General features: G+C 38.4%; 3 protein-coding genes across 7 annotated transcripts; 1 reads left to right on the forward strand and 2 right to left on the reverse strand.

Annotated features, from left to right (window-relative positions):
* Positions 1–499: 499 nt before the first annotated feature.
* On the forward strand, positions 500–5,067 carry LOC113782914 (SAC3 family protein C). 3 transcript variants are annotated; one of them, XM_027328881.1, is made up of 10 exons: positions 503–871; positions 1,419–1,742; positions 1,899–1,999; positions 2,419–2,640; positions 2,729–2,944; positions 3,043–3,131; positions 3,297–3,393; positions 3,891–3,983; positions 4,060–4,214; positions 4,535–5,067. In XM_027328881.1, exons 2-10 carry the CDS (start codon positions 1,448–1,450, stop codon positions 4,560–4,562), a joined length of 1,296 nt encoding a protein of 431 aa, XP_027184682.1. In that variant the 5' UTR covers positions 503–871; positions 1,419–1,447; the 3' UTR covers positions 4,563–5,067. The 3 variants fall into 3 exon arrangements, with proteins under 3 accessions (XP_027184699.1, XP_027184682.1, XP_027184692.1); XM_027328891.1 differs by having other exon boundaries at positions 3,046–3,131; XM_027328898.1 differs by lacking the exon at positions 4,535–5,067 and having other exon boundaries at positions 500–871; positions 3,875–3,983; positions 4,060–4,170.
* An 852-nt stretch (positions 5,068–5,919) lies between these two features.
* On the reverse strand, positions 5,920–7,957 carry LOC113775422 (laccase-3-like). Its single transcript, XM_027320295.1, has 4 exons — positions 7,702–7,957; positions 7,487–7,615; positions 6,440–7,390; positions 5,920–6,329 (listed from the first exon to the last, which is right to left on the reverse strand). Exons 1-4 carry the CDS (start codon positions 7,928–7,930, stop codon positions 6,199–6,201), a joined length of 1,440 nt encoding a protein of 479 aa, XP_027176096.1. The 5' UTR covers positions 7,931–7,957; the 3' UTR covers positions 5,920–6,198.
* Positions 7,958–10,434: 2,477 nt separating this feature from the next.
* LOC113775405 (ubiquitin fusion degradation protein 1 homolog) lies at positions 10,435–13,539 on the reverse strand. 3 transcript variants are annotated; one of them, XM_027320274.1, is made up of 10 exons: positions 13,520–13,539; positions 13,077–13,124; positions 12,519–12,596; positions 12,206–12,230; positions 12,070–12,102; positions 11,810–11,931; positions 11,589–11,719; positions 11,278–11,501; positions 10,931–11,175; positions 10,435–10,778 (listed from the first exon to the last, which is right to left on the reverse strand). In XM_027320274.1, exons 2-10 carry the CDS (start codon positions 13,077–13,079, stop codon positions 10,686–10,688), a joined length of 954 nt encoding a protein of 317 aa, XP_027176075.1. In that variant the 5' UTR covers positions 13,080–13,124; positions 13,520–13,539; the 3' UTR covers positions 10,435–10,685. The 3 variants fall into 3 exon arrangements, with proteins under 3 accessions (XP_027176075.1, XP_027176068.1, XP_027176083.1); XM_027320267.1 differs by lacking the exon at positions 13,520–13,539 and adding an exon at positions 13,404–13,513; XM_027320282.1 differs by lacking the exons at positions 12,206–12,230; positions 13,077–13,124; positions 13,520–13,539 and having other exon boundaries at positions 12,519–12,587.

Below are 13,539 nucleotides of genomic sequence, written 5' to 3' on the forward strand. Positions count from 1 at the left end.
TTTCTGCATGCTATTATGCTCCACTTGGATTAGTATATGGTAAGGGTGTCCGAGATGCTAAGATACTCGAACACATTAAGTCTGAAGCCAAGTCTCAACTTTAATGCCTTACAAATTGGGCATCAAAGTAAAGCGTGATTCCTTTACTGAAACACAAGCAAGCCCTCACATGAATGTAATCTAGTAATCCGCTTCTTCACATAAATCTTAGTCAAACTCCAATAATTGTTTTAATAACTCATAGAAAACAGTACATTTGGGAAGAGAGATGGGTTAGGTGATTTAGGTGAAGGAAATGTAAGTAAAAGATCTCGAGTTCAAATCCACCCACTTACACTTGAAAAGGAAAAAAAAAAAAAAAGGCACTCTCTTAATCGTGATATAAAGTCAAAATGGGCTGATTTAAGTTTGAACTCTTTGAAGGTAGCAGAATGGAACTAATTTATAAAGTAGAGGAGCTTTAGCGTAATTTAACCAAAATCTTATACCCGTACTTGTGCTTCAACACGCTCCTTTTATCTTCCTCTGATTATGCAGTAACTCCACAATCAACCCCAGCCCCAGCTTGAAGACGGGGAGCATTATTCTTCTACCAGTTCGGTTCCATCACTCTCGTCTCTAATGGGCTTCAATCTGATGCTTTTCACGAATACGGGATACGCATAAGAGAAGCTCATCCAGCGATTGATTTTGTCAATTGAGTTCATCAACCCTTTGTAACATTTACGGGGCAGCTTCTGCATTAATTCCTTGGAGCTCCTAATAAGGGATTTGATAAAAATTGCTGTGGCAATAGCGCCGGCCCGAAGCTATAATCAAGTTTCCTATCTCAGTTCCCCACCGGCCACCCCGCGGGCCCTGCTTCGCATCCGTAAGAAGATAGTATAGTGCTTCGGATTTTACTATTGCTGTAGTAACAACCAGATGTTGACCTTTGCCTTTTGGAATATAGAAACTTAGATTATCCCTTATTTGATGAGGCAGTTTTTTGTTTCTTCTTTTTCTCCTTAGTTTCTCAATTTGTTTTTTGATTTGTGTCCTAGCAAAAGCTGGGCTCTTTAGAATCTTTGCTAAATTTTAATGGGCGCTGTGTAATATGGTTCTAGCAGTCCATCCAAATAATAATAATAATAATTGTAGAAGCAATAAAAGAAGTTGTATCCAAGCATTAGTGTCAAGAATACTGAAGTTGGTTAAAGTTACTGACTTGGTAATGCAAAGTGGTTCTGATCTTCACAACTGTTGCCACATGTTTAACTTGCAAACCCAGTGCAAAGATGTCCATACAGTTAGCTTAGAGGAAACAGTGACATGCTGGCAACTTAATCCAACTGACACAAAAGAGATTCGCATAAACATCCTCATTGTAAAGAATTATCAGATAGTTGATAGTACTTTTAATGTAGTTTCAAATGCAGGTTAGAGTTTGTGTAGCAGGGCAACACATATGGCGGAGCGTGGTCAACCCTTTCGACAGGCAAGGGGGGGAGTAACAAGAAGAAATTTGTCCTCTTCCCGTTCTTCCTTTTTCACTAAATCCGCCACCCGTTATCAACCTCCTCAAAACTGCAACCTCAACATCAGAAGAAATTCACAACATATGGATAGTTCGTTTAACAATCCTAATGGGAATGTCAAGGATAATTCTGACAACAGGAGTTGGATTAAGGATGCTGCTGATGTTATTGATGAAGAAAATAATCTTCCCAGCTTAGTTGGAACTTGCCCTTTTATGTGCCCAGGTTGGTTGGTTAACTACTTTGTTAATATTACTTTTCTTTGGTTTCTCCCTTCCTTTCTTCCCCTTGTAGTTCTTGAATCAAATTGCGCTAAATGTCAGTTTTTTTTTGTTGCTTTTTTTGTGTTTTTTTTGTTGGGGGGGGGGGGGGTATAAGCAGTTGAGGAGAGGTTACAACGTGAGAGGCTACGAGATTTAGCCACATTTGAGAGGCTTGATGGGAATCCAGGGAAATCATCATCAAATCTTGCTGTTAAAAAGGTAATCATTCTGCAACTTTCTAGCAGCGCTGTTGTTACTGCTTTATTCTTGTAATACCTATTGTTATTCCTCTTAGGGTCCTGAAACTAAGATTTCAAAGCAAGATGAAGAAAATAATAGAAAGATAATAGTCTTGGAAACATGCATTTAAAATGTCTTGAGATTTCAACTGAGGACATCAATTTGCATTTTATATTGGTAGCTCAAAAATCTCAGCCTTTTCTTTACTTTTCAATTTAAGTGCTATTTGTCGAAAAACAATGGTTCTTGAAAGGGTTTCATCTCATTAGGTTAATTTGTGTTTTGGATTTGATTCACTTGGCTGTCATTTGAATATTTCGATATTTGACTGGGCTGACATTTGAAGATTTCGATGTTCCATTCTCAACACAAACTTCTTCAATTTTATCTTTTATTAGTTTTGCAGAACAATTTCAACTAGAGAGATACAAGTTTCTGATGTGCGGCCTCTCTCAGTGTTGGAAGGAACTCTGAACCACCTCTTCAACTTATTTCATTCAAGTGATCATCCTTTCGAGGTCGTTCATGACTTTATCTTTGATAGAACAAGATCCATAAGGCAAGATCTAAGTATGCAGAATATCTCCAATAATAGAGCAATCACAATGTATGAGAGAATGGTACGCTTATTGATCGATACTTACAAGTTTACTTTGCTGATTGGTGTCATTGTGATAGCATGAATTTCTAATGTCATTTGTCATACAGGTTAAATTTCATATTATATCCCATCAGAAGCTGCATAGATCTAGCAGCAGTCCGAATGCTTCTTCTCTGCTTTACCTCAACTTGGAGCAGCTAACAAAGTTGTTGATGACACTGTTTAATCTTTACGAAACCAATCGGATATCACATTCTATTTATGACAATGAGCCTGAATTCTGTTCATTTTATGTTCTTCTCCAAATTCATCCCGACAGCAAAGTAATTGCTTTATCTCCTAAAATTGCTGCTGTTAAGGGGGTTTATGTTAATTCCTCTCGATCTGGTATTGAATATAAAGATTTTTTTTTTATACCCAGCAGGGTGAGCCCTTGTCCTTGTGGTTCCGCAATCTCCCCTCTGCAATTATGAAATCAAAGCAGATGTGCTTTGCCAGGAATCTTTTGAGGTAAGGTAGAGTTGATAGACTTTTCTGCTTTTACTATTAGATACATATGGAAGGTGGTGAAAGAATATTGGGCAGAGTAAAGCAAAAATGAGGGTAAGAGTGAGGTGATTACTTTAGTAAGTAGATGACCAGTTGGATCTTATTTAATTTTCTACCCTCATGTAGATACTTTCGCTTGGGCAATTACAAGAGGTTTATGTATATGATGAAGAGCGAAGCATCCTGTCTCCAGTGCTGTATTGTTGAGCCTTACATCAATGAGGTTTATCTAGATTCTTTTTTGTCTTCAAAATGAGTAGATATCTCTCTTTTTCTAACATTTTTTTCTATTTGGATTTCGCCTTCTTTACTTTTTGGAAACCAATGGGGAATCCGGATCATTTCATTGCACAAAATTATCTCTGTTAAATAGCGCAGGACTTTGTGTTGAGAGAATTTCACACAACTTCAGTCTTTCTTCTTGTTTGATCTTATAAAGTTGTTAAAAAGAAGTGATTACAGAAACATCAGATTTGTATTTTTTGCTTTCTTTGTATGGGGAGGTTTTCTTGTACGGTGCAAAAAAGCTGTTGAATTAGGGTAATCATCTAGTTTCTGTATACATAATTGACAATGCAGCTTGCTCATAGTCCAAAGCATACAAGTTCACTTGAATCTGTGAAGTGGTCTTGGTTAGTGGTTTATTCTTGGTGCTCTGTAATTTTCCCTCTTTTCCTTCTTCTTTTTTCCCTGAACACAAATAGTTTGTCCCTACTAAAGGTTCGGGCACTAGCAGTAAGCTGTTTAAATCAGGCAGGATACAAGCTGCAACCTTTTCCGCTGGCGGACCTATCAAATCTCCTTTTGTTGCAGGTGAATATTGTTGTTACACGCAGCTTTTTGCAGAATTTGTTTCAGAATGTTTGATTATCCTGTATGTCTCAACTAGGAATCGGACGTTGAGTCTTTCTGCAATGAATGTGGTCTTGAGACCTCTTCTGATGAGGTAGGAAAACGGATCTTGGCACCTAAGCAATCAAGTTTTTTCCATCCAAGGAAAGGATTTCAGAAGTATTATCCTATACACTCTGAAGGATTACAGGGGTACGTAGTTCTGCACATGGTTTACCTTACACTTGGAAAAATAATTTAGGAAGGAGGAAGAAAAGAAAGAAAAAAAATAGAGCAATATAGCTGTAAACAAATGAAGTGGCTTTTGAAGTTTGTTTCCAATTGAAAGAGCTAAGCTGGAGGGAGTTAATGATCACCTCCCCTTCCCCCTGCTTTCTGATTTGTTATAATTTGTGTCAAAAGAACCCAATTCTCTCTCGCTCTAATTTCGTTCTTTAACATCAAGCAGAAAGTGAATTGCTTTTTCTTCCTCAGTTTAAATCAAAGTTCTGAGCAAGCCGTGAACTTTTCAGGGTATCTATCAACTTATTGGATCTTTGATTAGTGTGCATGTTATCATACTCTGGTTCGATGGCCTCTGGCAAAAGTTAAGCCTCTAGAGCCAATGGCTTTTGTTCCCTGGGCGGAAAGAAGATAACTTTTCAACACACCTTGAACTTTTTACACGAAATATTGTGGTTGAGTTGGCTATGCTGTTGCCTTCTGCTTGAGAGCTGAGAATAGATGTCCTGTAAATGATGTTTACCAATTTGGATTATATTACTTAATATAGACATGGGAAGATAGCTGCCCAGAGCTAATTTTTGAAGTTCATGTTAACGACAGCCGGCCGATCCTGAGTCCTTGGATGACAAGTAGAAAACTGGCCTACAGGGTTGCCTCTCTTTCAGGTGAACTTATGAAGGGCATCCCGTGGTTCTCCTTCAGCATTCAATCAGGAACTCCGATTAGTATTGCTCCGAGGTTAACTAGTGAACATTGGTTGTGTCCTAAAAACACCGATTAGAAAAACCCAACATTATTTTCACTTATATTTCTTGTTAAACATTAAACGTGTTCTCTTCATCAAACATTCTACCGCGTAAGAGTTGATTCGTTTTTCTAGAAAATTTAAGAAACCAAGAAGAGGGCTAAATCTGACACACAGTTAATATGTAACTTATAATTGACATTCTGAAATCTTCTTTATAGCTTTTATTTATTTTTTTTACGGTTAGTTCTCAAAGCCTGTTACAGTTGCTTTACTCTTTTGTGCAAGTTTTTTTTTTCCCCCTTGGGATGGAATATAGAGGAAAAGGTCATGCTGCACTTCAATTTTACGGCACATGATTGAAAAGTTTTTTTTTTTTTTCCCTCCCCTATAGGAGGAGAAGGGTGGGATATCGGGCTTTAAGAAGTGGGATTAAAATTCAGAACTTCTAACTTTGAAGTCTCAACTTAAGTTTTTAGACTAAAGCCTTTTTAGCCACATGATTGAAAAGCTCTATTGAATAACTTTCTGGGCACATAAATGAAAAGTTTTATCGAATGTGTTTAGATAGCAAATTATTTATACAAAATTATCTGTTTGCATTATAAACATATTTCAATTATTTTTTTTATCTCACATATATTACATCAGAAAAATTATCCCAAACAACCTCCTGTGCAAATATACTCAAACAATTGCAAAAAGGAAGCATTTGTTGCTTAAAGCCTGAACTGAAGGTCACAGATGAGAAGCCTATACATATATACGTGTCCGGCATCCTCGAAGGCCATTACTCCAACCTTGCGAAATTGGAGATCTAAATAAATAATTAAATAAAATAGTAATAATTAATAAATATATAAAGCATAAAAGACATTCCAGTTTTTTTTCATCACTTTCAACTGATAGAAGACAGGGTTACAAATTACAAATAAACGCTTCTTTCTTTGGGGAATACAAATAATGGAATCAAGACTCCCGGACTCTCTGCCGAATTAAGCAAAGAAAAAAGAATCTGGATTTTGCTGTTACGAATCTGACTCGCATAAACTGAAAAAGAAAAAAGAGAGAAAATACAGCTAATGCTGGTGACCAAAAGCATGTTAAGATAAGATAAATTAAAGAGGGTTTCTCTCAGAATTCCAAGTGTTCCACTTGTAGATATGATTCCATCTTCAGCATTTGTCTGAAGATTACATGCAGGATCTAGCATCGGGGAAGATCAGCTGGAGGCGGCTCTACGGTCTGCAATTCTCCTATTCCATTTTCAACCAGGAATGACATAGCCAATCCCCAAGTCAAATGGGCATCTATGTGACAGTGAAATAGCCAAACACCTGTTTTTTTTTTTTTTTTTTTAATTCAAATTGAAGATACTTCTCTCAGTCAAATACGTAATGAGAAATTGATCCTTTTGTGCAAAACATGTTAAGAAAGAAGATACTACCTGGATTATCAGCCACAAAACGAATCACTGCCCATCCACCCACTGGGACATCAATTGTATTCCTGGCAGGGGGATCAACTAAGTTAAATCTTGCAGGATCCTTCCGAGGATTGAAGTTTCCAAAGCCCTGTCCCACGACAAAAAAATGGTACCCATGAAGATGAATAGGGTGGTCCTCCGTCGAGAATATGCCAGTATCTTGTAACACAATTTGTACGGTAGAACCATATTTCAGCTTGTACAGCTTTGTACCAAACCGAGGTTGCCACAGTGAGCGCGGTACATTGCCTGTGTAATTGAATTGCAATGGTGGAACCGGAGGGAAGTCGGTGGTGAAGATTCCAGGTATGTTGTTATAATAGGCTTGGAGTAAGGAAGTCCTCCTAGGGAGCACGAACGATACATTGTTCATGCTGGCTGCGAATCTTGTATTGTTTGGTCCTTGGCATCTAGGTCCAGGATTGCAGTTTACAAAGCCTAATCCCACGGTGAAAAATAGGCTGTGATCAATCTTTGTGGGAACTTTAGCAGCCTCGGAAGGGATGCTCCTTAATCCGTTTTCAAATGCAGTCGCAGTGGCCGTATCGTTGAAGGCTGGGAGTCGAGGCAACAGAGGTCTTGAGGTGGAGGACGATCCTCCTCTCGCTGTGTTGTATTCAAGAATAGCAGTGGTGGTGGTGTTGTCAAACGGGGCACCTCGTGCTGATGCATAAGCACGCGCAGCCATGTAGTACCTTGCTGGCCGTTGATTGGCGGTAAGAAGGACATCCGTCGTCTGCCCTGGCCCTAGCATGATGACTCTGGTTGCAAAAGGCTTGTGGTAAATTGCATCGGCTCCGACAACCGTTAGCTGGTGGTTGGCAATGGTGAAGAAGAGTTGCTGATTGAGTGCAGCATTGATGACTCTGAGAAGAACTCTATCCCCAGAGTTCACCGAGACTTTGAAAGTACCTGTATCATATAATTTGAGGTTAAGGCATTTATTTATTCAAGTGCTCAGCTTTCTTTTCTACAAAAGGCGGATTCTTGGTACGAAGAAGTAGCAACCTTTACTGGAGCATCTATATAGGTCACCGGGTTGACCATTGATGGTATAAGCATCAGAAACGTTTGGAGCAGCCCCAGTGAAAAGAGCTTGTCTTAAAACACTGATGATGTCTCTGTCCCACCATTCTCCTGTCGAATTTTACCATTTTACGTTAATTAAACTTGGTGAAAACAACACAGACTATCAAACTTAAAGAGGGAACTGAAAGAATTACCAAGAATAATAGGGACTTCATGCCTGGGCTTGGGAAAAGGATATGGGGATCCCAGTTTAGGAAGGATCACAAGGGCTCCATAGACAGTAGCTCTGAGCCATTTGCTGTGAGCGTGCCACCACAACGTGCCCTCTTGATCTTCAATGGTGAATCGGTATGTGTAAGTTGCTCCTGGCTGGATTGGGCACTGGGTAACATATTCTGGACCATCTGCCCACGGCGTTCGCATTTGGCGAATCCCATGCCTAATGAAGAATACAACAGATATAAAATAGAAGTATTGTTAATTGTTATACTCCTACTAGTATTTGTTTTCCAGTTTCTGTATCAAAAGTACTGCAACGTTATCGAGGATTTTGGTATCAGTATTTTACAGTGGTCTTATTCAAAAGAAAATTACCAGTGGAGAGTGACATTGTAACGAGCTCTATTTAGGGCTTTGATAACGAGAGTATCTCCATTTCGTACGGTCAGAGTTGGTCCTGGGAATTTCTTATTCACTGTAATTATGTTATGAGTTCTGCACAGCCTCTTCACTGGCTTTGCTTCAACCTGTTTCACCAATGCATGAATTATGATAGGAAAAATTTTTTTTTTTTTCTTCTCTTTAAAAACAGAAGACGAAAGGCTTGAAGGAGAAAAGTAAAAACTAGAAACTAAAATGTAGAAGGCAAAGACGTACAACAAAGTCATGGTAGCGAGTTTCTGCATTTGCAAATGAAATTGCAAAGCCAAGTAAGGCTAGAATGATTAGGAATAGGGCATTGGACCATGGCTTCATCACACCACTACTTTGACCCTGCATTGCTGCTGTAATGACCTTTCTTGGCTTAACGAGAAAGGAAGCTGTGAAAACTTTTGTAATGTTGCTTGATTAGACTGCATGACGAAAGAGCTATTTATAGTACATCGAAGAGGGAAACGAAATGAAAGCGAAAACTTGATGGACAAATATTTTAAGGGTGAGAAGGAAAAAGGTGTTGGGTTCATTGGGTAGATTAGGTTGGGAGTCAGCAGAGCCCTGAAAGATAATACTATCAGGCAACTTAGTCCAACCACAAGAAGGATTGGGTGCACCCACTAGGCTAGAATTTTGGAATGTTGGACTGTTAAACTACTTCTGATTCGGCTCTTGATCAACTCCCTGTCTCCATAAAAAGATAGTACTTATTAGTTATCAACGGTCTCGTGCGGCTTCACGTTATGCTCTACGGAGAAAATAAGGAGGCTTTGGCTCTCAAAAATGCACCTATTTCCCTCTGGTGGCCTTATTTGACTAATTGTCTCAGTAGGTACCGACTCTTGATTTTGTAACGTTTCCGCAGAAGTTAGAACTCGAGTTCGAGACATAAAATGGTGTAAAAATAGCAATGTCCGTCTCTTGAAATATTACGTACTAGTATGATTTCTTGAATTAGGAACAAGACATTACTGTATTATGCATACGTTGTATAAATCAACATACATCAGCCATCCCACTATTTACTTAATCATCAACAGTTGTTTGGATTTCTCTAGAATTAAAATAACCATTGGATTAGTGCATGTCGTCGAGGGATTGAGTTACATTCAGGGATTTGGTCTTTCCTCGCACGAGTTTCCCCTATGAATAGAAAACTCTGGTTTTGTTCAGATATAACTTTCATACTCTTGAATTAGGTGAATTACAATCACTGTGAAATAGACAAATGTCCGGATTTCCTCCTGTATCATTGCCTTCTCCTCGATATTTTCTGCTGTCCACCATAACCTTTCTGACCTCACATAATAGCAACTCCCTGGACCAAGTGCAGAGTCAATGTGCAGCATAGACTGAACAAATGGAAAGGACTCTACACTATACAGCATCAGCAAAAAACAAGTAGAGCTCGAAGCCGGCCAGCTGCCCAGGGTAACAGAGCATATCCCGTCTTGGTAGTACTAATTGGTAGACAGCTCATTGTGCTTAGTTCTGGGTTCAGTATAGAATGGTCAACACGATTGAATTTTGTCAGGGTTAGTTATAAACTACTTAATCTCTCAGTTTCAATCGCAGAAAGGAAGTCAGAAAAGTGAAGAAATTAAGAAAATAGCAAACATGACCCCTTAATGAAGGCTGATGTCTTTGATCAGTCTGATGTAAACTACAAGCATAGCAGCGGTCAAGTTATCGTCAGTTCTTGTTTTGCACAGCATTCTCCGGCAAATCTGCCTGGATTGTGGAGGATAGATATTTGACAGATAATTTCGCACCAACATTTGTCAAACACTGATTCCTAATGCTAAGTACCTTTCGATACTGAGGAAGACATCTTCCGACCGCTTCAAATAACCAAATGGTGCCTCTTGTTAACTCATGATCAAACAAACCAGAAATACGATGTTATTAACTCTCGGTTCTACGTAGTTTCATTTCCGTTGCTTCGCAAAGATATTTCCAGGCTGCAAATTTTCCGCTAGCAAGTATATATAGATAGTAATTGAAATTCCATAATCTATAGGGGTAAGGATTACGAAAGAAAATTCTTAATTTGATCGCATGCGCAACACTGATGAATGTATAAGCAAGTTTGTAGATCCTTCTGTGCCTGATGTTCCCGAGCCTATCCTATCCCCTGCATATCAAGTAGTTTTGAACATTTATTTCAACACACAAGATGACTGTAACATGAATTCTTTCAGCTGCCTGTGTTTTGGCAGTCCACACTTGCACGGTAGGGAGAAGGGAAGAGAAGATGAGGTGAAGAAGTTCAATAAAGGAAGATTATGTGCTCCACAACTTGAATTATCGTACTTTCTAACCTTTGGGATTTTATGGAGCTGCAATAGTAGTAGAGAGTCGTGGTTTATGTACAAGTCAATTGAATTTACAGCTTATCCAAAATATCACGAAACTCTACTTGCATCGAGAGAGGATTTTCAGAATCCAAGGAATGCCTCACTCCAGAAAATAACTAAAATAAGTAGAGATTCATAAAACAAAGGAGCAAATGGAGGAACTAGATTTAGTCTTTCAGTGAATACTTCTTCCCTGTGAATGCTTGGAATTTTGCTTCAGCCTTCGGAACAGAATCTTCATTGTTCTCCTTTGAGGCAGCCTATAGTAATAACAATGTCAAGCCAATATAATCAGATGAAATATTCAATTACATGCAAGGCAGACTTCCTGTATTCAGTTAGATTGAAAGAAATACTTTTTCATACATCATAGAATAAAGAAAAGTACATAAGTTAGACAGATGAAATTTACTTTTTGTTTTCCACTTGAAGAATTTTCCACATTTGAACCAAAAACAAGTTTCCCCGAAAACTGGCGTGAGGTAGAAGCAGATGAAGTTAGAACATTTGTCCCGCCAGTATCCTCTTTATGCTGCTGTTTGGGCACAGGAGAGAAAGTTGATGGAGGTGACTGCAATGCAGGTCTTCCATCCAAGCGTCTTGATGAACCACTAAATGGGTTGAACTTCGGTATTTTCTTGGCTGGCTCTTCATCCACTAATGGAATCATTTTTCAACATTTGTCAGAAAACATAACTTCCAATATCATGGGAAAAAGTAAATTCTATGCTCAGAAAATTAACTCAATCAGACATAGACCTTCTGGCGGCACCTTGTTAGACAGGGAAGGCTTTTCTGGCTTTTCCGGTTCTTTATAATCCAAAGGAGGGGCAAAATCAACTTCACAGTCAGTTTCAATAATGCTAATTGCTGCGGAGGGCTTTGTTTCTACTATGTCGATGTAAAACTTCTTATTGTTATACGCAACCATGATGGTATCACCAGTTGTTAAACAGGAGTAGTTCCTTAAAGTTGTCTCCAAGCTTCAAACAAAAGACAGACTTTAATAAATCCCATATCAACTTTAAAAAATGACGGGCCAAACTGAGCAGGAAAGGAGTAAGGCTAACATTGCTTTTGGATTGGATACACCTAAGAAGTCTGTGGTGTGAGGCTGCAACTTCACATATGTTCCCTTAGACAAACTGGCATTCTTGATGTGCACAATGTCCCCCTCTTGCAGAAGCATGTTTTCCATCATCTACAATTATAGGTAGCCAAAATAATATTCAGAAGGAAAAAAAGAAAGTCAGCTTAAACCTGAAGAAGTTCAATACATCAAAGCTAATACCCAATAAGGTATGTATACAAGGCCTTCATCTGCAACGAATTCTAGCACCCCGCAGTGAGAAACTCTACCAGCAGAGGGGTTACTCAGTTCAAATAACATAGGATATTCAATCTGTAGGTAAGCTGCAGTAAGAATGAAAAGGCAACAAACGATTTTTCAGTCATTGATGGAGGCATTTTGACCAAAAGCAAATTAAAGAAATAACTGGCACAAGAATGCACAGGAGAGAAGACGTATTAGGAAAGAGTAATTTGACATACCAAGACGATCAAGAGCTGAAGGAGGCATTATAACTGAAGGGATGGAAAACTTGTATATCAGTGTCAGGGAAATAAAATTCAAAAACACAAAATGAAAATTTACAGTTCTAGACATTTTTTAGGGACACGAACATACTTTTATCACCCTTTTCCAGATGGGACTGCAAAAGATCAAAGTAAAAGAAGTAAACCACACAACCCAACATTTAGAGCTGCAGAAAAGACTAAAACACTCAGGATAAGGAAAGAAATCAAGTGCTCCATGCCTAATGAAGCAGCTTCATTAGGCTCACAAGCATCACCTCAATCAATCGTGGCCTCTAAGGCATCACACAACCAATACTACTACTAAACTTGTGGAAACTGGAAACTTTCCTTCGGCCAAAAAACTCATAATTCTCATTTGTACAAGTACTTTAATGAGGAAAATAGCAGAGATAACATTGGACCTTTTCAATGAAAGAAACTGGGTAACAACGGTAATGCTGTTGAAAGGCTGAACTGTCACCATGATTATGATCAGAATTCTGCAGCCATGAGAACAAACATCAATTGCAACTACTGAACAGCTAAGCAATCAAAACCGTCAATTTGTGCAGTAAAATATGTACATCCACAATATTAGCATCATGCTAATCCAACTCGATGATGTTTCAGTTCAACCAAACAGTGAACTGTTGTCAAAGAAAACATCAGTACAGACAGCTAAAAGTCAATAGACATCACGAGCACCTTCCCCAATGGGCATTAAGGTTTTGATTGACCACGATAAAGAGAAACTTCCTGCTATACTACCAATTGAAAATCACAATTTCGTGAATTAAATATCCTTCCTTCTAAGTCTCTCCCATTCACAAGTGACGAATGCATAATCATTGCAGCTCAATTGATCAATGCCAGATAATGACTTCTCAGAAGTGAATAAAGATACTAGATTACCGATCCAATGAGAACCCATTGTTTGACTATAGAATAAACACATACAAACAACATGGGTTCACGCATACCATGATTAGAGGTTGATGATTATTCAGCCAGCGGAGGATATTGATAATCTGTTAAGAAAAAAATCAGATTAAACAATGAACAGAAAAAAGCAGTGCAGCAACTGATACACAAGAAATCAAGAACAATTCAATGTCAGTCCAACCTTTTATAAAAGAAAAACAAAGAAAAAAACGAGGAGACAAAAAAAAAAAAAAAAAAAAGAGTTCTCGAAATAGAAGAGAGTTCAGAGTACAGTAGAGATGAGGTACGTATACAAAAATATCGTCATTTTTTTTTTAATTCCTCACAATCAAAAGTTCCAATCTTTAGTGAGGAAAAGAACAGACCGTCGATTCAGTTTTCAGTTCAATACAATGTCAAAGTTCCCTATATATTGCATGTGGGCTTGATTCTATTGACGCTTAGTAAAAAGAATTGTGAGATAAGACTGCGACGCTACGACCTCTTCCTCTTTGGGTTTTC

Source organism: Coffea eugenioides, chromosome 1, assembly GCF_003713205.1.
Source record: "Coffea eugenioides isolate CCC68of chromosome 1, Ceug_1.0, whole genome shotgun sequence".
Classification (NCBI taxonomy): Eukaryota; Viridiplantae; Streptophyta; class Magnoliopsida; order Gentianales; family Rubiaceae; genus Coffea; species Coffea eugenioides.

Coding starts and splice junctions, on each gene's coding strand:
- LOC113782914 (XM_027328881.1), top strand. CDS start 1,448: ATGGCGGAGCGTGGTCAACCCTTTCGACAGGCAAGGGGGGGAGTAACA. Junction 3,984..4,059: donor CAAATCTCCTTTTGTTGCAG/GTGAATATTGTT, acceptor TGTCTCAACTAG/GAATCGGACGTTGAGTCTTT. Junction 4,215..4,534: donor CACTCTGAAGGATTACAGGG/GTACGTAGTTCT, acceptor TGAACTTTTCAG/GGTATCTATCAACTTATTGG.
- LOC113775422 (XM_027320295.1), bottom strand. CDS start 7,930: ATGCGAACGCCGTGGGCAGATGGTCCAGAATATGTTACCCAGTGCCCA. Junction 7,616..7,701: donor TGAAGTCCCTATTATTCTTG/GTAATTCTTTCA, acceptor AAAATTCGACAG/GAGAATGGTGGGACAGAGAC. Junction 6,330..6,439: donor TTTTGTGGCTGATAATCCAG/GTAGTATCTTCT, acceptor AAAAAAAAACAG/GTGTTTGGCTATTTCACTGT.
- LOC113775405 (XM_027320274.1), bottom strand. Junction 11,932..12,069: donor TTCAGCTCTTGATCGTCTTG/GTATGTCAAATT, acceptor TTCTTACTGCAG/CTTACCTACAGATTGAATAT. Junction 11,720..11,809: donor TTGTATACATACCTTATTGG/GTATTAGCTTTG, acceptor CTATAATTGTAG/ATGATGGAAAACATGCTTCT.